Genomic DNA, 24,698 nt, shown 5'->3' with positions numbered 1-24,698 from the left:
TGGAGGAAGACTGGAAGAAGTTTAAAGCATATCTTAAAAATTGCTATAAAATTGAGGAGTGTTAAAGTGTTAAGGGAAAGGAAGATGTATAATTACAGCTATATATATCTTTTGATTCAAAGTGTAATTGAAAGGAGGCTTATGAAAATGAGGTTAAGAAAGCAAAAATGTATGTATGTGTCTATGTTTGTTGTTGTTTGTATTGTTTGGTGTTGTTTCGTTGTTAAAATTGGAAAATTAATAAAAATTATTTTTTTAAAAAAAGACCTTCCAGCGCAGCTGAGACATGCCCCACAATTGCGTAAGTCGTCCCAGGTTTGTAGCCCGAAATATGCACCGCATCTGCAGATTTAACTCATAAATCCAGGCAGTAATTTAGCCCTGCCATCTTGCAGGAGGAAAAAATAAAACAAAGACTGAGGCGGTGGCTTAGGACATGTCTGCACGAATGTCAATCAAGTGAAACTCTGATGTTCACTCAACTGCCATGCTCACCTCTGCAGGGCAAGCCTGATGCGGACCCTGCTGTGTGGCAAACAGGAGTGAAACCAGAAGCACGTTGCAAAGTATGAGAACAATCTCTCAAAGGACCTGTTGATGGCATTTTACCATTGGACTGTGGAGAGTATATTAACTTATGGTCTCTGTGTGTGGTTTGGGAGCTGCACGTTCAGGGGAAAAACAATGCTATCCAGGGTTGTAAAGACTGCAGAGAGAATAATTGGGTGCACTCTTCCCACCTTGGATCAAATCTATGCTTCCAGGTGCCACAAGAAAGCTGCTGAGATAGCGCAGGATAGTGCGCACCCCGGAAATGATCTCTTTCAGCTTCTGCCTTCTGGAAGAAGGTCCAGGGTTATTAAGACTAGGACTAGCCGCCTGAGAAACAGTTTCTTTCCAAATGCAATTTTGGTTTTAAACGCAGTGCAAGGTAGTCTCTATGTGAGTATATTGTATTTAATTATGGGAGTATCAGAGTTTTTAGGGGGCTAACCAGGTTGGGATAGCTGGGATAGCAGGCTTGTTGGTTTTTGAATGTCTGATGTAGATTTTTTTCAGTTTTGTTGTTCTGTATGAGACAATGACAATAAAGATTATCGTATCGTATCATATCGTATTCTTCCGAATTTATTCTACAGATATCTCAATAATAAAATTTCATTAATTGACTTCCATCGCTTGCACTGCACTTCCTATATATACATTTTAAGCAAAATTGTATCTGTTATTCTGTATTTTTTCCATACAATTGTATGGTCTAATCCTCTTTTAAAGCCACCCAAGTTGGTGCTGCAGGAGGGAGTTCCACAGTTTAACTACGCACTATGCACTTTCTTCTCTCTCTCTAATTTATTTATTTGGTTTTTCAGCTTAAAATTTTACAAAGGTATATCAAACATAAATCATAAAAAAACAAGATTCCAAGGAACCTCCTGGACTTCCATCCTCCCCTTTGTGGGTCCTATCATTAATCAATTCCTCCCACATATTTTATGATAATCCAAACCCTTTACCTCTTCTGTCATGTCCAGAATTAACCTTAAACAAAAGAGATATTCCAATCTGATTAACTATTTTAACTGAGTGGGGCCCCAAGCTATAGCTTGTTTAGCTTATACATAAATCCGGCACTGCGCATATCCCTAAACATTTTGTGAATCTTTGTACTTTGGTCCATTTACTGTATTCATTTCCCCCAATTTGAACTATAAAATGGTGGTTTTCTTGAGTCAAAATCAGAGTACAGTACCACTAAACATTTATATATATATATAGAAAAAGAAAGCACTTGACTTACCTCCAGGTAAGCATGAATAAGAGTTTTTGCTTTTGTTTTTCATGTGCTGCAGACTCTATGGGGTACTGAAAACACATGCAAACAGCAGATCTCTCTTGCGCAGTGATATTATGATATTGTATTTATTTGCATTACCTAGAGCCTGTTCTATTGATAAAGCCTAGGATGGCGAAACAAGGCTAATATTCCGGAAATCCTTGTCTTAGACTCTGTGAAAGGATTCTGCGGAACTGTAACAACCTTTCATGTGGATGATTGGACTCTTTGAACAGACAGGTGGAATAGATACCTGTAAACATGTATGGACCTTACGCACGAACTGTCTAGAGAACGAACTGATCCACTGGGTCTTCTCCTTTTTTCCTTGAAGTTTATGAGACTTCCGTTGAAATCTACAATCTGATACAATGAATGGTATATCTTATTTATTCAAAAGTACAGCCGGTTATGTCTTGTGTGTTTATTATGTTTCACGTAACCATAGGTTTGTTGTTGTCGTTTTGCGGCAGGCAGAATTTCAACAGGTAAAGCCCCACCTGTTGGACTTCTTATTCCAAATTTGTTTATTGATTTTCACAAAATTATAAACAAACAAACATAAATCATAACCTTATTAAAAATTACGCTTATTAACATTGTTAAGTGACTTCCTCGCTTCCCCTTGGTTGAATTTCAATGCATATCTTTTTAAGGTTTTCCAAATCACAGCTCTTACAAAATTTTAAATTGAACATTAACTTCCTTAAGCCTTTTCATTTGAAATTAAACATATTAATTCATCACTTAACTTATATAAAATCCTAAACCAATTCAGTATCTGCAAGCTGTTTCCAATTAATTTAACTTCCCACCTGTTGGATTTCTGCCCAGGAAAGGGCTGCCTTCAGGATCAGCTGGCGGCCTCGGCTTGGGCTGCCTGCCAGGGAGGGAGGGAGCGACGGCCCCTGCCCAAGGGGAGGGCCGGCTTCGCCTCGCCCAAGGCGGCTGCTGCCGGGAGACGCTCCGCCGCAGAATCCCGCAGGCGAGTGAGCCGGCGCCTTTGGAGCAGCAGCAGGTGGAGGTGAGTCCGGTGCAGCGCGCAGGGGAAACTGAGGCCGGGCGCGGGGAAGATCATCATCAGCCCCAGATTCAGCGCCCGAACCGTTTGCCTCTCCCCACCTGTGGCGAAGCGCTGCCTGGGACACGCGACCCACTGTCTCGTGTGAAAGCGCTTATCTGGGGACACGCGGATCGCGGGTTTGGGTCCCGATCCGGCCGAGGCAACTCCTTACGAAGGAGAGGGTGCACCCTCCCAGAACATGCAGACACGTGTTGACTCCTCTCGCCCGTCGGAGCCCAACCTCATTTTCTTAGAAAGCCCCAACAGCTCTAAATTGATGGAGCTGCCCCCTGGACACGTGTCAAGGGATTCTTGACCTGCGATTCCCGCATTGCAGGGGGGGGGTTTGCGCTAGATGACCCTCGGGGTTCCCTTCTGTATCTACAATTCTACGATGCTATGAATTGATGCCACCCTCCTTTGGGGCAGCCTGATTTAATAAGTTTAATAAGTTAACTGTTTAGATTTGGACAACTTTTCCGCTGTACTTTATCAGAAGGAGAAAAGCAATCGTTTCCTGAATAACTAAACAATTTATTTAACTGAAGCAGTAACTTTATAGCATATGCATCCATGTTTGTTAACTGATGTGGTTAAACATTTAAAAATAAAAAAAACTTAGACTGAGTTTTAGCACACATGAGAAACGTAAAACAAATCCTTATTTCCTGATATTATACCCTTTGGACTATAATGTAACTTAAATAGAAAACTATCTTTAGAAAGTTTTTTTCCTCCAAAAGCATTTTATTTTAAAAATCCAATTTAAATTTAAAAAATCTGATTTAAATTAAAAAAATCAAATTTTATATTGTGTATATATATATATATATATATATAATCATTGATTTTTTTTCTTATCCACCCTGCTTTCTTGCAAACTTCTCTGGGGACAGGGGAGGCTGGGTTTGGGTCCCAAATTAAAGAAAAAAAATCTGGATGTACATTTCCAAAATATAAGATAAAAAACAAATAAAACCTACATACAGCAACAGTCTTCTGTGTTGTGTAGGCTCCTATTTGTTATGTGCAAATGGGTTTAGATACCTATTAGGTCCATAAATTACCATATGGCATATATCCAACACAAAAAACAGGGACAATTTGTTGTGGACAAAGGAAAGCTGGACATATATAAAGGGCCCCATTACCTTCAGTAGCTGAGGGGATGGATGGGCAAACTAAGGCCTGGGCGCCGGATCCGGCCCAATTGCCTTCTCAATCCGGCCAGGAATCAGCATGTTTTTACATGAGTAGAATGTGTGCTTTTATTTAAAATGCATCTCTGGGTTATTTGTGGGGCGTATGAATTTGTTCATCCTCCCCCAATATAGTCTGGGCCCCCACAAGGTCTGAGGGACAGTGGACCGGCCCCCTGCTGAAAAAGTTCATTGACCCCTGGCTTAGGGCCTCATCAAACCTAAATTCAGCCCTGTGTGTATCTGTTTGTGGATTAGAGTTCCAGCTGCTGTTTTCCTTCCCAATTGCATGTGGTGACTTTTGTGATCAAATGGCACCCCTGGAACAATATAGAATTGTGAATTATCATTGTATGAAAGGCCCTTGATGAAACGTCTAATACAAAAAGGCAGGTTGGTTGGTAGCAGAAGAAACTTCTGCTGGGAATTCCCAGATCCAGGTATTTACAGGCGAGTCGTGATTCCTGGGGCAAAAGCACTCTGCACATGCTCAGAAAGCAAATGATTATTACGTTCTGTGTTCCACACTGGCATTGGGGGAAAAGGGTTCCTGTACACCCTGGAGAGGAATCTTTTTCTTTCTAGTCTGAGGGCCACAATCCCCCATGGGCAAGTTTCTGGGGGCCCGCATGCAGTGGGCGTGGCCAAACGCAAAAGGGGGCGGAGCAATGGATGTGACTCTTCACCTTGCCTTCCAGCTACGCGAAAAGCAGAGGTTTCTACCCACACAAATCTCTGTATCTTCCATCCCTGCAAGCAAAAGGCACCCTAACGGTTCAAGAACGCTTTCCAGGTAATTGAAATCGTGTGAGGAGGTCGTGAGACAGGACTAGTGAGAGATTTGGCCTGAGGGAAGAGTCCACAGGGCCTGGAAGGAAGCCTTCGAAGGCTACCTTTGAAACCTGGTTGGCAGGGTCCCTGCCTCTGTTGCAGGGCTCCAATTGCCTCTCTGCTCAAATCAAGCCGTTTTTGTGATGCCACAACACACCTTTGGTATCTCGGGGGTTTTGCGCCTTTGTCAAAAGCACAATGGCGCCCAAGTCCACCAATCACTGGACACTTTCCCCAGGCAGCCAAAGGATTGTGGATCATGTGCAAGCTTTTGTGTTAACACAGAACGGTTCAGCGGGCAAACAGTTCCTTATACAGTGGTACCTTGGGTTACAGACGCTTCAGGTTACCGACTCTGCTAACCCAGAAATAGTACCTCGGGTTAAGAACTTTGCTTCAGGATGAGAACAGAAATCGCATGGCAGCGGCGCAGTGGCAGCGGGAGGCCCCATTAGCTAAAGTGGTACCTCAGGTTAAGAACAGTTTCAGGTTAAGAACGGACCTCCGGAACGAATTAAGTTCTTAACCCGAGGTGTTGTTGTTGTTTAGTCATTTAGTCGTGTCTGACTCTTTGTGACCCCATGGACCAGAGCACGCCAGGCACTCCTGTCTTTCACTGCCTCCCGCAGTTTGGTCAAACTCATGCTGGTAGCTTCGAGAACACCATCCAACCGTCTCGTCCTCTGTCGTCCCCTTCTCCTTGCGCCCTCCATCTTTCCCAACATCAGGGTCTTTTCCAGGGAGTCTTCTCTTCTCATGAGGTGGCCAAAGTCTTGGAGTCTCAGCTTCAGGATCTGTCTTTCCAGTGAGCACTCAGGGCTGATTTCCTTCAGAATGGATCGGTTTGATCTTCTTGCAGTCCATGGGACTCTCAAGAGTCTCCTCCAGCACCAGAATTCAAAAGCATCCATTCTTCGGCGATCAGCCTTCTTTGGCGATCAACCCGAGGCACCACTGTATATTTACTAGGATTCTGGTTCCTGCTGCTAGCCATGCCAACCCCGCTGTGGACTTTGCATATGAGAAATTACTTTATTTACAAGACCGGAGAAAGTTTCCAGTCCTCCTCAAAAGATTCCAAACTTGGGTCTCTCATCTGCACCATCAGTTTTGCCATCTCTGCGAATTTCGTGGTTCTCATCCACCATTCTTCCTCAGAGGGCATTCTTTGAGAGGAGATCACTCTTGTGCTCAGGTCGTAGAATCATAGAATTGTTGAGGCAGGAGGGACCCCAGGGTCATCTAGTCCAACCCCCCTACAATGCAGAAATCTCAGCTAAATCATCTAAGACAGATAGCCATCCAACCTCTGTTTAAAAACCTCCAAGGAATGAGAGTTTGCTGCCTCCCAAGGGAGACTGTGCCACCATCAAACAGCTGCTTCTGTAAGAAAGATCTTCTTGATGTTTGGCCCTCCTCCTGTTACTTAACTAAAATCCCATTGTCCCTGACAATCCTTGCTGGGGCTGATGGGAGTTGTAGTTCAGCCACATCTGGAGGGCCAAATGTTCCACATGCCCAACGTAGACAGACTTGCAGGCTCGCTAATAGCCACTCCGACCATACTCTGCCTCCGCAGTTAGAGTCAGCAATGCAGAACACGGTAAGAAATTTGTTTAAAAGCACGAAACTGGAGATGATGGAATTTTTAAAATGCAATTGCCTGTACAGTGGTACCTCGGGTTAAGAACTTAATTCCTGTGCCTCCTCGAGAGGTCTGGAGGGTGGCAACACAAGAACGGGGCCTTCTCTGCAGTGGCTACCCGTCTGTGGAATGCTCTCGCCAGGGAAGTTCGCCTGGCGCCTTCATTATACACCTTTAGGTGCCAGGCAAAAACGTTCTTTTTCAACCAGGCCTTCGGGTGATTTGATTTACATCCTATGCCCTTTTAAAATGTGTTTTTCCTTGGGGGGGGGGGGCGGTGGCACTTCAGGTTAAGAACTTAATTCGTTCTGGAGGTCCGTTTTTAAGCTGAAACTGTTCTTAACCTGAGGTACCACTTTAGCCAATGGGGCCTCCCCCTGCCGCTGCGCTGCTGGAGCACGATTTCTGTTCTCATCCTGAAGCACAGTTCTTAACCTGAGGTACTATTTCTGGGTTAGTGGAGTCTGTAGCCTGAAGCGTCTGTAACCTGAAGCGTCTGTAACCTGAGATACCACTGTAATCGTAATTTTGGTTGAGCGGGAAGTTGCTTGTGTTGTGAAATGGGATTATAGCTGTTGAGTGATAGAGTGTAACTCTGATTCGTGAAATAAAATAAGATATTACTGTAAAAGTGAAAAGAGAAATCTCTTGTGTGGTTGGAGTTCAGTCCCAGCAAGAGTGGCCAAGATGCTGGAAGTGTAAAAATGTAGAGGGAACATTCTTCCACATGTGGTGGACATGTAAAAAGGTAAAAGAGTATTGGGAGATAATTTATAATGAACTGGGGAAAATGTTTAAAATTACTTCCCCCCCGCAAAAATCTAGAGTCCTTTCTGCTGTGGATAACCCAGACTGAAATTCCCAGGTGTCAGAAAAGATTATTTATGTACGCAACAACTGCAGCCCGTGTGTTGTTAGCCCCAAAATGGAAAGTGAGCAAGGTCCCAACTCTAGAGGATGGGCAACTCAGGTTGACGGAATATGCACAATTTGCAGTATTACATATAGAATAAGAGAGCAGAAAGAACATACGTTTAAAGAAGACTGGAAAACGTTTATTGAGTATATGGAAAACAGCTGTGTGCAGCTGAAAACGCTGGCAGCGTTAAGAGTAAATAATTCTTGATGGATGTAATAGTGGAAAATTTATTTGAATGGCTATAGTAGAATACGCAGGGATGTAAGATATGTAAAACGAACCACGGAAAGAGAAGAAGGGGGAAGTCACTGGATATTTTAAAGTTTGTACACTGGTACCTCAGGATGCGAACAGGATCCGTTCTGGAGCCCCATTCGCATCCTGAGTAGAACGGAACATGCGTCTGCGTGCGCGCAGGTTGCATCTTGCCACTTCCGCGCATGCGCATGACGTCATTTTGAGCATCTGCGCATGCGCGAGCGGCAAAACCCAGAAGTAACGCACTCCGTAACCACGGAGCGTAACCTGAAAACGCTCAACCTGAAGCATATTTAACCCAAGGTATGACTGTACAATGTTTATCTGAAATTGTAAAACAGAACCTTTAATAAAAATTATTATTGAAGAATGGCCACGGTGCAAGGCAATGGGAGCTATAGTTCTGCGATATCTGGAGGGTTTAAGGTTTCCTACACTCAGTCTGGATGTGACCCCAATTCTAGGATCTGGCTGCCGTTCTGCCTTTTGGGGATGGGACGAGACGGCACTGTTTTGCCCTGCCAAAACATACAGTGTCTGATGATGCTTTCAGGTGTAGTGTTGGGCTTCTGAGTGTAACACACGCCCACTGCAGGTGTCATGAAACTGGAGAACTTTGTTTGCGCAAATCTGTAAAAGCACACAGCCCAAGCAGTCCTTGGAAATATGCAGCTAATTCCCCAGTGTAAATACTGAAGGGTGTGGAATGAGGGAGGCCTCGCCAAACCCCCTTGCTGCTCATACCTGAATGGGCCTCGCCAGAGACGTCTCAGCGTCGCCATAGGTGTGCAACCGAGGAGGGATGCTTTTCAGGCAGTGCCAGATTTACGTATAAGCAAAACAAGCTATAGTTTAGGGCCCCACTCTCTTGGGGGCCCCCAAAAAAATTAAAGGGAAAAAACCCTGGATGTACATTTCCAAAATATAAGATAAAAAACAAATAAAATACATACAGCAACTGTGTTTTGTGTTATGTAGGCTCCTATGATGTAAGTCATGGGCCCTGCCTGCTAACCTGCTCCCTAAAATATCACTGGTTTGGTGACAGCAGTCACGAAATTAAAAAACGCCTGCTTCTTGGGAGAAAAGCAGTGACAAACCTAGACAGCATCTTAAAAAGCAGAGACATCACCTTGCCGACAAAGGTCTGTATAGTTAAAGCTATGGTTTTCACAGTAGTGATGTATGGAAGTGAGAGCTGGACCACAAAAAAGGCTGATCGTCGAAGAATGGATGCTTTTGAATTATGGTGCTGGAGGAGACTCTTGAGAGTCCCATGGACTGTAAGAAGATCAAACCGATCCATTCTGAAGGAAATCAGCCCTGAGTGCTCACTGGAAGGACAGATCCTGAAGCTGAGGCTCCAAGACTTTGGCCACCTCATGAGAAGAGAAGACTCCCTGGAAAAGACCCTGATGTTGGGAAAGATGGAGGGCACAAGGAGAAGGGGACGACAGAGGACAAGATGGTTGGACAGTGTTCTTGAAGCTACCAGCATGAGTTTGACCAAACTGCGGGACGCAGTGGAAGATAGGAGTGCCTGGCGTGCTCTGGTCCGTGCGGTCACGAAGAGTTGGACACAACTAAACGACTAAACAACAACAATATATAGGGTGCCTGCATTCTGCATGGACTGGTTGCAAGGCAACATGGGCTTTAGATTCCTATTAGGTCCATAAATTACCATCTAGCTCAACACAAAAAACAGGGACAATTTGTTGTTGACAAAGGACAGCTGGACATGTAAAGGGCCCCATTACCTTCAGTAGCTTAGGGCCTCAGCAAACCTAAATCTGGCCCTGCTTGCAGGGATGTTTGAGTATATTTGAAGGCAGTTTTTGAGCACTGTCCAGACATTGCACCCAATCACCCTCTGTGCCATTGCAAAGCACAGCAATGCATGTTTTTTGTGAAGGTGGCAATTCATATGTTATTTCTAGGATCAGAATATGTCTTTTGATACACATCCCCCCATTACAAGGCTTTTGCACGCCTCGGCTGGTTGAATCTTAGAATCAGAGCTAGAAGGGACCCACGAGTGTCATCTAGTCCAGCCCCTGCAATGCAGGAATCTTTCATCCAATGTGGGACTCGAACCCACAGCCATGAGGTTAAGAGCCCTGTGCTCTACCAGCTGAGCTATCCATCCTAGGCAGAAGCATGGACGAACTATAGTGCAAAATACAGAGATGTTCTGATTTTGAAGGACGCCCCTGTGTTTTGGTTCACGTACTCACTCAAGAAGTACAAATAGGGTGGTTTCTCATTAAAATACAACCAAAACTGAATTTCTCCCCCCAACCCAGATTCACGCACTGTTGTATATCTGTCCCACCAATCCCCCATGGCTGCAAAGTAGCCTTTTCAGGCTAGCCAGTCAGCCCTCAAAATCTCATCCTCCTCTGGCCCTCTACCTGTCTTTGCAGATATCCCCCTTGGACTTAGTTGTTATTCATTTATTGCATATCTCTTCCACCTTTTCCTCAAGGTGGCGTAAACCAGGCATAGGCAAACTGGGCCCTCCATATGTTTTTGGGACTACAACTCCCATCATCCCTAGCTTACAGGCCCAGTGGTCAGGGATGATGGGAGTTGTAGTCCCAAAACACCTGGAGGGCTGAGTTTGCCTATGCCTGGCGTAAACGGTTCTCCTCCTCTTCATTTAATCCCAGCAAGAATCCTGCCAGGTAGGTTAGGCTGAGAGCGAGTGCCTGGCCCAAGCTCACCCAGTGAGCTGAGTGGGGAATTCGAACCCTGGTCTCCCAGGTCTTAGTCCAGTGCTCTAACCACTACACCACACTGACTCTCCGTACTTGGTACTGCTGTCTGATTGTGCCAGGATCTTGGATCATGTTTCTCTCCTGCGCCTGCAGCCAGCAAGGAAGTGGTTTCTTATTTGCATTCCTCATTTTTTGCAGAAAGGGAGTTTGGCAAGCTCAGCCGGGCAGGCACAATGGAATTGTGGACGGCCTGGTTTTTTGGTTGACCACGGAGCTCTTGGCCAGGGGCTTATCAGTCTTTCCCCCTCCCTGAACAATAGCGGCTTTCACAAAACAGAAAAGGGGTGGGGGTGGGAAGGGTGCTTGGGACTGCAGCACCCAAGCAAGACCAGGAAGTCAAATATGTCAGCTGGAATCAGTAGAGGTTTGAGTCAAAGAATTGTAGAGTTGGAACAAGTCATCTAGTCTAACCGCCTGCAACGCAGGAATCTCAGCTAATCATAGAATCATATGATAGAGTCATAGAATCATGTAGAGTCATAGTACCGCCAACACCATCGTGCCATTGTACAAATCTGTTTTTCGACTGACTCGCCTAAGATCCAGGACAAAGCGCCGCCTTTCGGAAATTTCCTTCGGACGTCAGTTCCACCTTTGTAATCCCGGACCGGGGTGGTGCTGTGGTCTAAACCACAGAGCCTAGGACTTGCTGATCAGAAGGTCGGCAGTTCGAATCCCTGCGATGGGGTGAGCTCCCGTTGCTCAGTCCCTGCTCCTGCCCACCTAGCAGTTTGAAAGCACGTCAAAGTGCAAGTAGATAAATAGGTACTGCTCTGGCGGGAAGGTAAACGGTGTTTCCGTGCGCTGCTCTGGTTCGCCAGAAGTGGCTTAGTCATGCTGGCCACATGACCCAGAAGCTGTACGCTGGCTCCCTTGGCCAATAAAGTGAGATGAGCGCCGCAACCCCAGAGTCGGCCACGACTGAACCTAATGGTCAGGGGTCCCTTTACCTTTACTAATCCCGGAAATGTCCAGGATAATCCGGGCGTGTGGCAGCCCTGCAAACATTGCAAACTTTCTTCATTGGGGAGTTGCACCCCTCCTTGATCATTTGGGTTTCCCCGTCTGAATGTTTTCCAACTTCGCAAGGTCCTTAAAAAAAGGAAAACTCTCAGGGCAGGAAAATAATAATGCTAGAGCGATGATAGCACAGGAGCTCAGCCTCACAGCAAACTGCTTTTTCTCGATTGAGTTTACCATTCCCACACATGTAGGTAATGTTTGTTTGCTTTTCCAGAAGGGCAATAAAGCATAATTCATTCATGTTTGCAAAGCCCTTGAAGATCTTTGAGCAAGCAGAGCTGCGATGGAATTAGTTCCAACACAGAGCTGCTTTATACTTACTTAGCAGGAATGTTCCCATTGTGCAGATGTGTGCCCCTGTTCCATTATAAATAATAATACAGTGGTACCTTGGTTCTCAAACTTAATCTGTTCTGGAAGTCTGTTCCAAAACCAAAGTGTTCCAAAACCAAGGCGTGCTTCCCCATAGAAAGTAATGCAAGAGGGATTAATCCGTTCCAGACTTTTAATAACAACCCCTAAAGCAGCAATTTAACATGAATTTTACTATCTAACGAGACCATTGATCCATAAAATGAAAGCAATAATCAATGTACTGTACTATGAAATAAATAAGACAGTATTGTAGATGAGAAAAATGAAAATTATTATTCCCTGAACTGATGATAGTCATTGTTCGGATGGGGGGCTTTTATCCATTTCTGCAGTCACACAATCAATCAATCAGTAGCTGAACTGGGTTCCACACAATCACAAAAACAAATTTACCGAAAAAGCCTCCAAAAACAAAAATGCAAAATAAATAGCGAAAACAAAAGCACCAAACTTAATCCGTTCTAGAAGTCCGTTTGACTTCTGAAATGTTTGAAAACCAAGGCGCAGCTTCTGATTGGAGCAGGTGCCCCAGAAACAATAGCCGACAGCTGCATCAGATGTTTGGCTTCTGAAAAACATTTGAAAACCAGAACACTCCCTTCCGCATTTTCGGCGTTTGAGAACCAAGGCGTTTGAGAATCAAGGTACCACTGTAATAATAATACAAACTTCGAGCCCTCATTGTGCAGTGGATGAAATCTTGAAACCTAATAATTATTCATTAAAAAATTATCACTGTAAATCAGCTTTGGTACTATCCTAAATCCTACAGTGCTGAAAAAATAGGTCCCTGCTCCCAAGGGCATTGCAATCAAAAATTTGATAGTGGTGGAGAGAAAGGGAAGGAGGAGAGAGAAAGTCAGCAAAGGACGAGTGAGTGTGTGCAAAAATAGTTATGTGTTCTTAGGCTTTATTTTAGATGGGGAGTCAGACAAAAGAGGAGGATAGGGAGCAATGTGAAGGCTATTTATCTGTGGCGGATGGAAATTGTAGTTCAAATTGTCTAGAGTAGACGGTGACGGGTTGGCGAAAGGCTGTGCTAGGAATGAAGTGCTGGCCGGGGGTTTCTGGGAGTTGTAGTCAAAAACATTGAGGTTGAGGAAAGATGTATGGCAATGAGAAAAGAGGCGGCAGTACACATTTCCCTGGGAGTAAATCTTGTTGAGCTCTGCAGGGCAAATGACGATTGCGCTGTAAGCGAGAGTATGGAAACCGTGCGAAGTGGCATGAATCAGGCCCTGTTGCCTGGCTAGCAAAGGATTTTCGCCTTCCTGCCAGCACATAACTGGCACCAGCCTTTCTTTGCAACGGCCATGGGAGATCAGCTGAAGGTCAGCTGGCGGCATAAAAGCCGAAGGGTTTGTAGACGCCACCCGTCACTTATTATGTGGACACAACAGGGCTTCTGTCGCAGCAAAGCAGAATTGGGTCTGTACAGATGTTGCATCAGATCAGGGAAGATCGAGGCATTTTCAATCAAGAAACCCAGGACATCTGTATATGGGGACTTCAAGGGAGGGGGTAAAAGGAGAGTGAGGGGCTGAGGAGTTAGGAGTCCTTCTCAGACACGACTCTCAAGAGCCTTTTCGGGTTCAAGGTGCTACTATTAGTATACAGTGGTACCTTGGGTTAAGTACTTAATTCGTTCCGGAGGTCCGTTCTTAACCTGAAATTGTTCTTAACCTGAAGCACCACTTTAGCTAATGGGGCCTCCTGCTGCCGCCGCGCCGCCGGAGCCCGATTTCTGTTCTTATCCTGAAGCAAAGTTCTTAACCTGAAGCACTATTTCTGGGTTAGCGGAGTCTAACCTGAAGCGTATGTAACATGAAGCGGTCTAAACCACTAAGCCTCTTGGGCTTGCTGATCAGAAGGCCGGCAGTTCGAATCCCTGCGACGGGGTGAGCTCCCATTGCTCAGTCCCAGCTCCTGCCAACCTAGTAGTTCGAAAGCACACTAGTGCAAATAGATAAATAGGTACCACTCTGGCGGGAAGGTAAACGGCGTTTCCATGCACTGCTCTGGTTTCGCCAGAAGCGGCTTAGTCCTGCTGGCCACATGACCCGGAAAAAATGTCTGTGGACAAACGCCGGCTCCCTTGGCCTGTAAAGCGAGATGAGTGCCGCAACCCCAGAGTCGTCTGCGACTGAAGTGTCAGGTAAAGCTCTTAGGGATGTGGGTGGCGATGTGGTCTAAACCACTGAGCCTCTTGGGCTTGCCGATTGGAAGGTTGGCGGTTCGAATCCCCACGACAGGGTGAGCTCCTGTTGCTCGGTCCCAGCTCCTGCCAACCTAGGAATTCGAAAGCATGTCAAAGTGTAAGTGGATAAATAGGTACTGCTGCGGTGGGAAGGTAAATGGCATTTCCTTGCGCTCTGGTTTCCGTCACTGTGTCCCTTTGCGCCAGAAGCGGTTTAGTCTTGCTGGCCACATGACCCGAAAATCTGTCTGTGGACAAACGCTGGCTCCCTCGGCCTGAAAGCGAGATCAGCACTGCAACCCTAGAGTGGTCTGCGACTGGACTTAACCGTCCAGGGGTACTTTATCTTAACAACTTGGGACCAAAAAAAAATTCCTTCCAGTAGCACCTTAAAGACCAACTAAGTCAGTTCTTGGTATGAGCTTTCGTGTGCATGCACACTTCTTCAGATACACTGAAACAGAAGTTTCCAGACCCTTCTATATAGTGAGAAGGTGGCGAGGGGTATTACTCAGAAGGGTGGTGGGAATGGGTGATTGGCAGACCAACACGGCTACCTATCTGTAACTGGAACTTGGGACCAGTTTGCTTGCGAGATCGCCTTACGTAGTACAGTGGTACCTCAGGTAACATACGCTTCAGGTTACAGACGCTTCAGGTTACAGACTCCGCTAACCCAGAAATAGTACCTCGGGTTAAGAACTTTGCTCTCAGGATAAGAACAGAAATCGGGCTCCGGTGGCGCGGCGGCAGCAGGAGGCCCTATTAGCTAAAGTGGTGCTTCAGGTTAAGAACAATTTCAGGTTAAGAACAGACCTCCGGAACGAATTAAGTTCTTAACCCAAGGTACTTATGGGTGCCGGTTCCACCTCGAAAAGGAATCAATCTTGTAGTTCAAAACAAGCTCAGCTGGTAGAACGTAAGAGTCGTAATCTCATGGCCGTGGGTTCAAGCCCCACCTTAAGCAAAAATAAAATAAAATCCTGCATTGCAGGGGAGTTGGACTAGAATGATGATCCATGTAGTCCTTTACAACTCTACAGTTCTATGATTCCATGTCTGGAATAGGGTTACCAGACGTCCCCGTTTCCCAGGGACAGTCCCCGGATTTGCAAATAAGTCCCCGGACAAATTCCATCCCCGGATTTCATCTAATGTCCCCGGGAAACGCAGCAGTGGCAGTCTCAGTAGCCCGGAGCAGTTGGCTCTGGCTGGCTTCAGGAGCTGCTGGGAAGTCCCCCATGTGATGGTGGTGCAGGAGCTCGAAGATGCAGCTCCCGGGCTGCCTCCACCTTCCCTGAGCCCAGCAACTCAGCTGTGAAGGGAGGCTTCATGCTGCCTATCAGAACAGCCTCCAAACTCCTACTTGAGTGCAAGCGGGGCGGGGATCTCTCAGCTGTGAAGGGAGGCTTCACGCTGCCCATCAGAGCTTGCGTTCAAGCAGGACGGGGCAGGGATCTCTCAGTTAGGCAATGGGATGCCTCCCTTCCCAGCTGAGCTGCTCCGATGGGAGGATAGATCCCTGCCCCCTCCTGCTGTATCTTGGGCCGTGATAATCTCTCCAGCGAACCTCTTAAGGGTCAAGATAAGGAGATGGTTACGGTCTGTTTACTAACACGCTGGCTTCTGAAGCTGGGATTGTGAAGTGAATGAGTAACTGTCCAGCATTGTATAATATTGTGTCTGCATTCACCTGCAAAATTCCACCGGTTCCTCATCCCTGGTCTACTTTTTAAACCAGGAAATGGTGTAGCTCTGCGGCAGAGTGCTTGCTATGCACACAGCAGGTTTCAGGGTCAGTCCCCAATGGTAGGAGAGACTCCGGCTTGAAATCCTGGGGAGCTGCTGCCAGCCAGTGCAGGCACTATTGAGGTAACTGGAGCAATGTAGAGGGTGGGGCAGCAGCTCAGTGATGGGGCAGCTGCTTTGCATGCCCCAGGTTCAATCCCTGGATTCTTCAGGTAAGGCTGCCAGAAACCTTGGAGAGCCACTGCCAGTCCGTGTAGGCAATACTGAGCTAAATGGACCACTGGAGAGGGTGGAGCAATAGCTCCATGGTAGAGTGCTTGCCTTGCAAGCAGGAGGTCCCAAATTCAATCCTCAAAGGCATTGCCACATAGGGTTGTGTAGGGATATCGCGGAGTGGACAGTGGGGTCCGGAGGGAGCACACTCTCAACCAGCAGGCAGCCACAGTCTGCCTGCATGCGTGACCCTGGGGTGCAGGGACCCCCCCCCCAGACAAGCCACGGCTGTCGGAACATCGTCCCAGCAGTCAGCGGTGTCCTGTCTGTAACCTTTTGTCCCTGAGACCTTTTCAGTGGCGTAGCGTGGGTTGTCCGCACCCAGGGCAAGGCAAGTAATTTGCGCCCCCTAACCCTGAGTGAGCCAGGTAGGGGCAGAGAGCTGCGAGTGCGAGCGTGCGCCCCCCAGATGTTGCGCCTGGTGCGGCCGGCCCCCCCTTCACCCCCCACGCTACGCCACTGGACCTTTTGTCTCCATTTGTCATACACTGTGCAAGGGAAAAATGATGCTGTGGAACAGGTGCCAAAATAGCTTTGTACCGCCCCACGATCTCGGGACGGAAGATGTGTAAAGGTCACAGCCCAAAATGTATTTGCCTGGCTTGCATATTTGTCTCAGTAAAAGGAGGCTCCACAGCAATGGCAGCCGCTCGCTTCAGCCCACCTGTGCGCAGCTCACATGATGAGCAACTCCTGTCTTGGGCCTTCACTTCAGGGTTGGGAGAGACTCCTTGAAATCTTGGGGAGCTGCTGCCAGCCAGTGTAGTCAGTACTGAAGTAGATGAACCAACTGTCTGCTTTTTATTATGTTTTTATCATTGGTGTTCTGTAATGTGTTTTTAATGTTGGACGCCGCCTTGGGATAATCTCATGAAGGGCAGTTTACAAATCGAAATGATAATGATAATTTATTACAGTGGTACCTCGGGTCAAGAACTTAATTCGTTCTGGAGGTCCGTTATTAACCTGAAACTGTTCTTAACCTGAGATATCACTTTAGCTAACGGGGCCTCCCGCTGCCGCCGCTCGATTTCTGTTCTCATCCTGAAGCAAAGTTCTTAACCCGAGGTACTATTTCTGGGTTAGCGGAGTCTGTAACCTGAAGCGTCTGTAACCCGAGGTACCGCTGTATTATTATTACAGTGGAACCTTGGTTCTCGAATGGCTTAGTTGATGAACAAATTGGCTCCCGAATGCCGAAAAGTCAAAAGTAAGTGTTCCAGTGTTTGAACATTTTTCGGAAGCTGAACGTCCGATGCGGCTGGCAGCTCTTGTTTCCAGGGTGCCTATTCTAATCGGAAGCCGCACCTCAGTTTTCGAACATTCCGGGAATCGAATGGACTTCCGGAATGGATTAAGTTCAAGAACCAAGGTTCCACTGTATTATTATTATTATTATTATTATTATTATTATTATTATTATTATTATTTATTAACAACAACAACATCTGTGTGCCTGAGGGTGCCTACGCTCCATTTCCTGTGCTTTCTGGGGCAGCAGAATATCTTGGGCCGGCTCTGAGTGCGAATGAGGCCACCCCATGTGCTTTCAGAGGTTTGCTTGTTCTGAAACGGTTCCTGTTTTTGTTTTTTGCAGCAGCGACGGCACCCCCCGGGATCAGATGATGGCCTCCGCGTTGGGAAACCGGACGGAGACCTGGCTTCAGAAGCTGGACTCGATGATGCGGGCCCTGAACCAGACTCTCTCCCAGGCTTGCCCCCACGATGCGAAGCCCATCGAGGAAGAGGAGAAGGACAGCTACGCTTGCATCTACATCCTCTTCGTGATGATCCTCTTTGCCGCGACGGTGGGGAGCCTGATCCTCGGCTACACCAGATCCCGCAAGGAGGTGGACAAGCAGAGTGACCCCTATCATGTTTACATCAAGAATCGGGTGTCCATGATATGAGGAGGGAGGACCAAGGCAGAAAGGACTTGAGATGCCCCAAGGCAGAAATCCTTGGTGCATCCTTTGCAAGAAGACGACACACCTTTTATTGCCTTTTATTTGCCAACCTGGCGCCCTTCAGATGTGTTGGACTACAACTCCCATCAGCCAGGGCTGACAAACAACCCCTACTGGTTAAAAAAGGTTCTGCCACATGAGCTGCCTTTTAAATTTTGCAGAGATCCAAAGCCTTCAGCTCCAAACCTATTCTCACTTACCTGGGAGTTTGTTTAGTTGTTTAGTCGTGTCCGACTTATCATGACCCCATGGACCAGAGCACACCAGGCACTCCTGTCTTCCACTGCCTCCCACAGTTTGGTCAGACTCATGTTTGTAGCTTCGAGAACACTGTCCAACCATCTCGTCCTCCGCCGTCCCCTTCTCCTTGTGCCCTCCATCTTTCCCAACATCAGGGTCTTTTCCAGGGAGTCTTCTCTTCGCATGAGGTGGCCAAAGTATTGGAACCTCAGCTTCAGGATCTGTCCTTCCAGTGAGCACTCAGGGCTAATTTAAGCCTCCCTAAAGTCAGTGCTGCAGATACAGTACAGATGATATCTCAATGGGGCAGTACCTTTTCTAACCAGTAGGAGTCATCCTACCAACATGGCTGCGGCTGATGGGAGTTGTAGTCCAGGCACTGGGTTGATGAATCTTGCTTTTCCTATTCCAGATATATCCCCGCCTCTAGAACTGAGGCGCACCTCTGTGCTGATGGGTGGAAATCTAAGATGCGGGGAGAGGAAACACTGTTTTCAAATAAATTTGGACTGGTGGGGGAGCCTTCAAATCACAGATTATCAAGAGGATTTTATATATATATATATATATATATATATAGTACACGTTTGATTGATTCCTCCTTCCCTGCCCCCAGTACACAATAAACAGATCAGTTTCCTACCCTGAGAATTAAATTACTAGCCTTCAGGAGTGATGGAAGATGTTCTGGTGCCTAAGGTTGATAATCCAGTGGAAGTCGCAGAAGAGGGTTGGACAGGGTCTAGGATACCTGATTCATCTAATATTGTGTGTTCTTTGGTCCTACAGGATTAACAAATTCACATCCAGTATTTTTATAATAATAATAATTCTTTATACCCCGCCCATCTGGCTGGGTTTCCCCAGCCAGGACTCTGGGCGGCTTCCAACAAAACACTAAAATACAATAACCTATTAAACATTAAAAGCTTCCCTAAACAGGGCTGATTTCAGATGTCTTCTAAAGGTTCGGTAGTTATTTTTCTCTTTGACATCTGGTGGGAGGGCGTTCCACAGGGCGGGTGCCACCACCGAGAAGGCCCTCTGCCTGGTTCCCTGTAACCTCACTTCTTGCAGGGAGGGAACCGCCAGAAGGCCCTCGGCGCTGGACCTCAGTGTCCGGGCAGAACGATGGGGGTAGAGACGCTCCTTCAGGTATACTGAACCGAGGCCATTTAGGGCTTTAAAGGTCAGCACCAACACTTTGAATTGTGCTGGGAAACGTGCTGGGAGCCAGTGTAGGTTTTTCAAGATGGTGTTATATGGTCTCGGCGGCCGTTCCCAGTCACCAGTCTAGCTGCCGTATTCTGGATAAGTTGTAGTTTCCAGGTCACCTTCAAAGGTAGCCCCACATAGAGTGCATTGCAGTAGTCCAAGCGAGAGATTGCATGCACCGCTCTGGCGAGACAGTCTGCGGGCAGGGAGGGTCTCAGCCTACGTACCAGATGGAGCTGGTAAACAGCTGCCCTGGACACAGAACTGACCTGTGCCTCCATGGACAGCTGTGAGTCCAAAATGACTCCCAGGCTGCGCACCTGGTCCTTCAGGGGCACAGTTACCCCATTCAGGACCTGGGAATCCTCCACACCCACCCGCCTCCTGTCTCCCAAATACAGTACTTCTGTCTTGTCAGGATTCAACCTCAATCTCTTAGCCACCATCCATCCTCCAACCACCTCCAGACACGCACACAGGACCTTCACTGCCTTCACTGGTTCCAATTTGAGAGGTAGAGTTGGGTATCATCCGCATACTGATGAACACCCAGCCCAAACCTCCTGATGATCTCTCCCAGTGGCTGCATGTAGATTTTGAAAAGCATGGGGGAGAGGACGGAACCCTGAGGCACCCCACAAGTGAGAGCCCAGGGGTCTGAACACTCATCCCCCCCCCACCACTTTCTGAACACGGCCCAGGAGGAAGGAGCGGAACCACTGTATGACAGTGCCCCCAGCTCCCAGCCCCTCAAGACGGTCCAGAAGGATGTTATGGTCGATGGTATCAAATGCCGCTGAGAGATCCAGCAGAACTAGGAAACAGCTCTCACCTTTGTCCTTAGCCCACTCGGAGATCATTGACCAGTGCGACCAAGGCAGTTTCAGTCCCATGATGAGGCCTGAATCCCGACTGGAAGGGATCCAAAGCATCTAGTGAATTAGCTTAGGGGACCTGATTTATCTGTTCTGGGAACCAGCCAAGGCAAATTCACCTCAGTGGCAGTCAAGGCAAGCCCCATGAATTCTTCTTTTGTTTCCCTTGAAAGCGGACTTGATAAGAAACAACTTCTATGCCAACAGGATATTGGGCATCAGCCCTGAAGCAGGTAAATCTGTCTTTCCTCTTGGACTGCCCGCCCCCAAATTCTCCCCTTCCTTGGTGGTTTCATAACGTCTTCAAACACTTCCTGCAGCGCTAGAAAGAGATCGTTTTTATGGGGCAATATAATCCCACAATAGGATAAAGGATTCGTTCTTCCCAGCCCGAGAACGTCGTCCTTTCTCCTCCCCACCCTCCGCCACACAGTGAAATGTGTTTACTCAGTGAGCTTGCCAAATCCGCTCTGAAGCCACACGCATGCTTAATAGATTTGTTTTTCTTTCCTATATCGCGCTGAGATTTAAACATGGGCGGCAGCCTCTGGTTCGTCCCGTTTTCCAAAAAAACCAACAACCCTGGAAGGTGGGCTAAGCTTGGCAGAAAGTTAAGATAGAGACTTAAAACTAAATATTGGGTGTATACATTAACAAGGATCATTTCCTGCCTTGCGTTGGCTGTGATGCCAGGTTTGGATTTGAGGCAAGTCCCTGTTCAGAACGGGAGATTTCTGTGAAGCTGGCACTGCCGGGAGTTTTAGTCCAAAATGCCTAGAACAGGGGTCAGCAAACTTTTTCAGCAGGGGGCTGGTCCACTGTCCCTCAGAGCTTGTGAGGGTCCGGACTATATTTTGAAAAAAATATGAACAAATTCCTATGCCCCACAAATAACCCAGAGATGCCTTTTAAATAAAAGCACACATTCTACTCATGTAAAAACACACTGATTCCCGGACCGTCCGCGGGCCGGATTTAGAAGGCGATTGGGCCGGATCCTGGCCCCGGGCCTTAGTTTGCCTACTCATGGCCTAGAAGCTACCAGTTTGGATAAAGGCTGACCAGACTGGTTTGTCCCTGCTTCCTGTAGGCTCAGGGATGTCTCCAATGTGATAGCAGGCACCCCACACCCATATATATAAGGCTGCCATATTTAACTTGATCCTATGGATTTTTAAAACGAAAACCTATGCAGCTTTGGAATTTGAACATGGCCCTTCCAAGGACAAGGCCAGCAAGAACTCCTAAGCCTACGAGGACACCAAAGCTTTTAGAGAAATCACACGCAGCACATGTGATTGCAAGGGGCTCTGATTAGATGACCCTAAATGGATGATACTCCATCCTACAATTCACCCCAATTTGCTTGTATACGTTTCCCCATTAATCCCACACTTTTCCCTAGTGTACTTCCTCAACCGGATAAAATCTATTTTTTAAATAAAAAAAGAGGATTTCTTGCACTAGTGTAGCCTGAACCTTGTCCTGCCAGGGAATCGTTTGCCCGCGTCCCCAGTGCCGGAGAGAGCAAAAAGCACCAGGAAAGATTCTTCTTTGGAGAAAAGAGTTTATTGCAATCTGTGCACAGAGACAACCAGCAGGATACCTCCTGAAAGACTGGCTGTGTAGCAAGACACTTCAGCAAACTTTCTTATACTTTCTGAGCACTCTCCCCCCTCCCATACCTTCCCCAGACTTCCTCAATCAGCTGGCAAATGTTCAACTTATTCCCTTATATGGCACATCTATATTGCTTGCTAAACACATCTATACTGCTGGCTAAACATTATACATGTCTTTCTGCTGGCTAAGCACTTCCCCTTCCCCTTCTGCTTACACGTGTCCTTCTTATCTTTGCATTACTAAGCATAAGGCAGAAACGGCCTCCTTAGCAGGCCTAATTAAATCTGCAAACAGCTACAATTTTCTTGCAAGCTAGCAAGGCAGGAAATGGACTCTTGACCTGCCAGACAGATTTAGCAAACAGCCACTTCTGCAATTTCTTGCTAGCTGTCTGACCACAATAGCAGAAGTAGGATTAGCACAGGATTAGCACAGGAATTTACTGCAGATAATATTGAGAGCAACCCTTCTTAGGTACAAGGTACAAGGTACAGAGAATATTGAGAGAAACCTTTCCCATCTCCCTTCACTAGGACAATAGAGCGCTTTAATCCACTTTCATTGCACAAGCCTACATCTCTGGCATGCACTTGAAATAATAATAATAATAATAATAATAATAATAATAATAATAATGCTGCAAGATAGTGGCAAATCTGGAGGCGAACACAGACTTCAACAAACAGGTCCCAAGAGTCATATATATATATATATATATATATATATATATATATATATATATATATATTAAAGGTTACCAAAAAAAAAGTAAAAACACCACATTGAACAAAAACAAAACAACACATCACAATAAGGAAGAAAAGAAAAAGAAAAGAAAAAAAAAACAGCTAATCTTCCCATAACTTATCTTTCATTTGCTTGTTTCCTTGACCTCCTCACACCTCCCTTTTTTGTATTCTAGTTTGGTTAACGATTTCAGCAAATACTTTCCATCTTTTCTAATTTTTGTTCTGTAATTTATCTTAATATAATGTAACTTTACTTTCCCTCCTTTCACCAATTAACAGTCTATTTTTTCCTAAACCCTTATAACATTTCTGCTAAAACCACATAACTTCATTCCGACATCCTTCTAACATTCATTAATTTTACAATGTTTCTGTAGATAGTCTTTAAATTTCTTCCAATCTTCCTCCACCGACTCTTCTCTCTGGTCTCGGATTCTGCCAGTCATTTCCGCCAGTTCCATATAGTCCATCACCTTCATCTGCTATTCTTCCCGGGTGGGTAGATCTTGTGTCTTCCAGTACTTTGCAATAAGTATTCTTGCTGCTGTTGTAGCATACATAAAGAAAGTTCTATCCTTCTTTGACACCAATTGGCCGACCATGCCCAGGAGAAAGGCCTCTGGTTTCTTCAGAAAGGTATATTTAAATACCTTTTTCATTTCATTATAGATCATCTCTCAGAAAATCTTAATCCTTGGGCACGTCCACCAAAGGTGAAAGAATGTACCTTCAGTCCCTTTACATTTCCAACATTTATTTTCGGGCAAATGATAAATTTTTGCAAGCTTGACTGGTGTCATGTACCACCTGTAGATCATTTTCATTATATTCTCTCTTAAGGCATTACATGCCGTGAACTTCATACCTGTGGTCCATAACTGTTCCCAGTCAGCTATCCAACATCTTATGCCCATTTAATCATAGCTGAGTCAGTTAGGTACACACACAAAGAGAAATCTATTCCACTTTTGTGAAACACAAACCAACTTTAAAAAATAAATCAGAAAACACAAATTTACTGGTTTAAAGTCCTCAAGGCATATGTGCATATAAATATATATATACATGAGAACATTGCTATATATTGCTTGCAAATTCTAACTTGATGCAGGAAGCTGCGTTTTGCAAGCAGCGTGAAGGCCCTTACGGTAAGGGTTCTTCAGCAAGCAAGAACTGTCAGCTTGCATCCACCATATTTTGGGTTTCTCATCTGCATCCTTCGACTGAGGCTTCTCCTGCAGCCACCACTGGCTCTGTCCTCCTGCAGCCAGAAAGCTCCTGGTGAGAGAGAGAGAGAGAAAGAAAGAAAGAAAGGACAGAACGCCCTCTTGTGGTTGTTGATCTGTGCCAGGAGAGGGGGCGGGGGAGGAAGCAGAAAGTCTTGGGAGCCTGAATTAAGTGGTAACTCGGGTTACATACGTTTCAGGTTACAGACGCTTCAGGTTACAGACTCTGCTAATCCAGAAATAGTACCTCGGGTTAGGAACTTTGCTTCAGGATGAGAACAGAAATCGTGCTCTGGCGGCACAGCAGCAGCAGCAGCAGCAGCAGGAGGCTCCATTAGCTAAAGTGGTGCTTCAGGTTAAGAACAGTTTCATGATAAGAACGGACCTCCGGAACAAATTAAGTTCTTAACCCGAGGTACCACTTAACAGGGAAGGTGGACAACTGGCTTGGCTGTGAGATGCAGCAACAAACAAAGCTAATGCTATTCTAAGCTGCATCAACAGAAGTCAAGTGTCCAGATCACGGGAAGTCATACATGTAAAGGGACCCCTGACCATTAGGTCCAGTTGCGGATGACTCTGGGGTTGCGGCGCTCATCTCGCTTTACAGGCCGAGGGAGCCAGCATTTGTCCGCAGAGAGTTTTACCAGGTCATGT

At 46.2% G+C, this 24,698-nt stretch overlaps 2 protein-coding genes across 12 annotated transcripts in view; one reads left to right on the top strand and one right to left on the bottom strand.

The window, feature by feature from the left end:
* The first annotated feature begins 2,739 nt into the window (after positions 1-2,739).
* On the top strand, positions 2,740-18,315 carry KCNE3 (potassium voltage-gated channel subfamily E regulatory subunit 3). Of its 8 annotated transcripts, none has more exons than XM_081860885.1 (3): positions 2,753-2,867; positions 4,795-4,889; positions 17,747-18,315. In XM_081860885.1, exon 3 carries the CDS (start codon positions 17,769-17,771, stop codon positions 18,054-18,056), a length of 288 nt encoding a protein of 95 aa, XP_081717011.1. In that variant the 5' UTR covers positions 2,753-2,867; positions 4,795-4,889; positions 17,747-17,768; the 3' UTR covers positions 18,057-18,315. The 8 variants fall into 8 exon arrangements, with proteins under 8 accessions (XP_081717010.1, XP_081717011.1, XP_081717008.1 ...); XM_081860882.1 differs by having other exon boundaries at positions 2,754-2,867; positions 17,744-18,315; XM_081860883.1 differs by having other exon boundaries at positions 2,848-2,858; positions 17,744-18,315.
* A 5,496-nt stretch (positions 18,316-23,811) lies between these two features.
* Positions 23,812-24,698, bottom strand: part of LOC309340924 (maestro heat-like repeat-containing protein family member 7) — a 66,031-nt gene continuing 65,144 nt past the window's right edge. For all 4 annotated transcript variants that reach the window (XM_081860163.1, XM_081860162.1, XM_081860164.1 and 1 more), the window contains one exon: positions 23,812-24,093. The gene's annotated coding sequence lies outside the window, so the exon portion shown is untranslated. The remainder of the gene's footprint in view (positions 24,094-24,698) is intronic.

This window comes from Podarcis erhardii (assembly GCF_964252035.2).
Source record: "Podarcis erhardii genome assembly, chromosome: 4".
Classification (NCBI taxonomy): domain Eukaryota; kingdom Metazoa; phylum Chordata; class Lepidosauria; order Squamata; family Lacertidae; genus Podarcis; species Podarcis erhardii.
This window is presented reverse-complemented; position numbering and strand designations above follow the sequence as displayed.

Coding starts and splice junctions, on each gene's coding strand:
- KCNE3 (XM_081860884.1), top strand. CDS start 17,769: ATGATGGCCTCCGCGTTGGGAAACCGGACGGAGACCTGGCTTCAGAAG.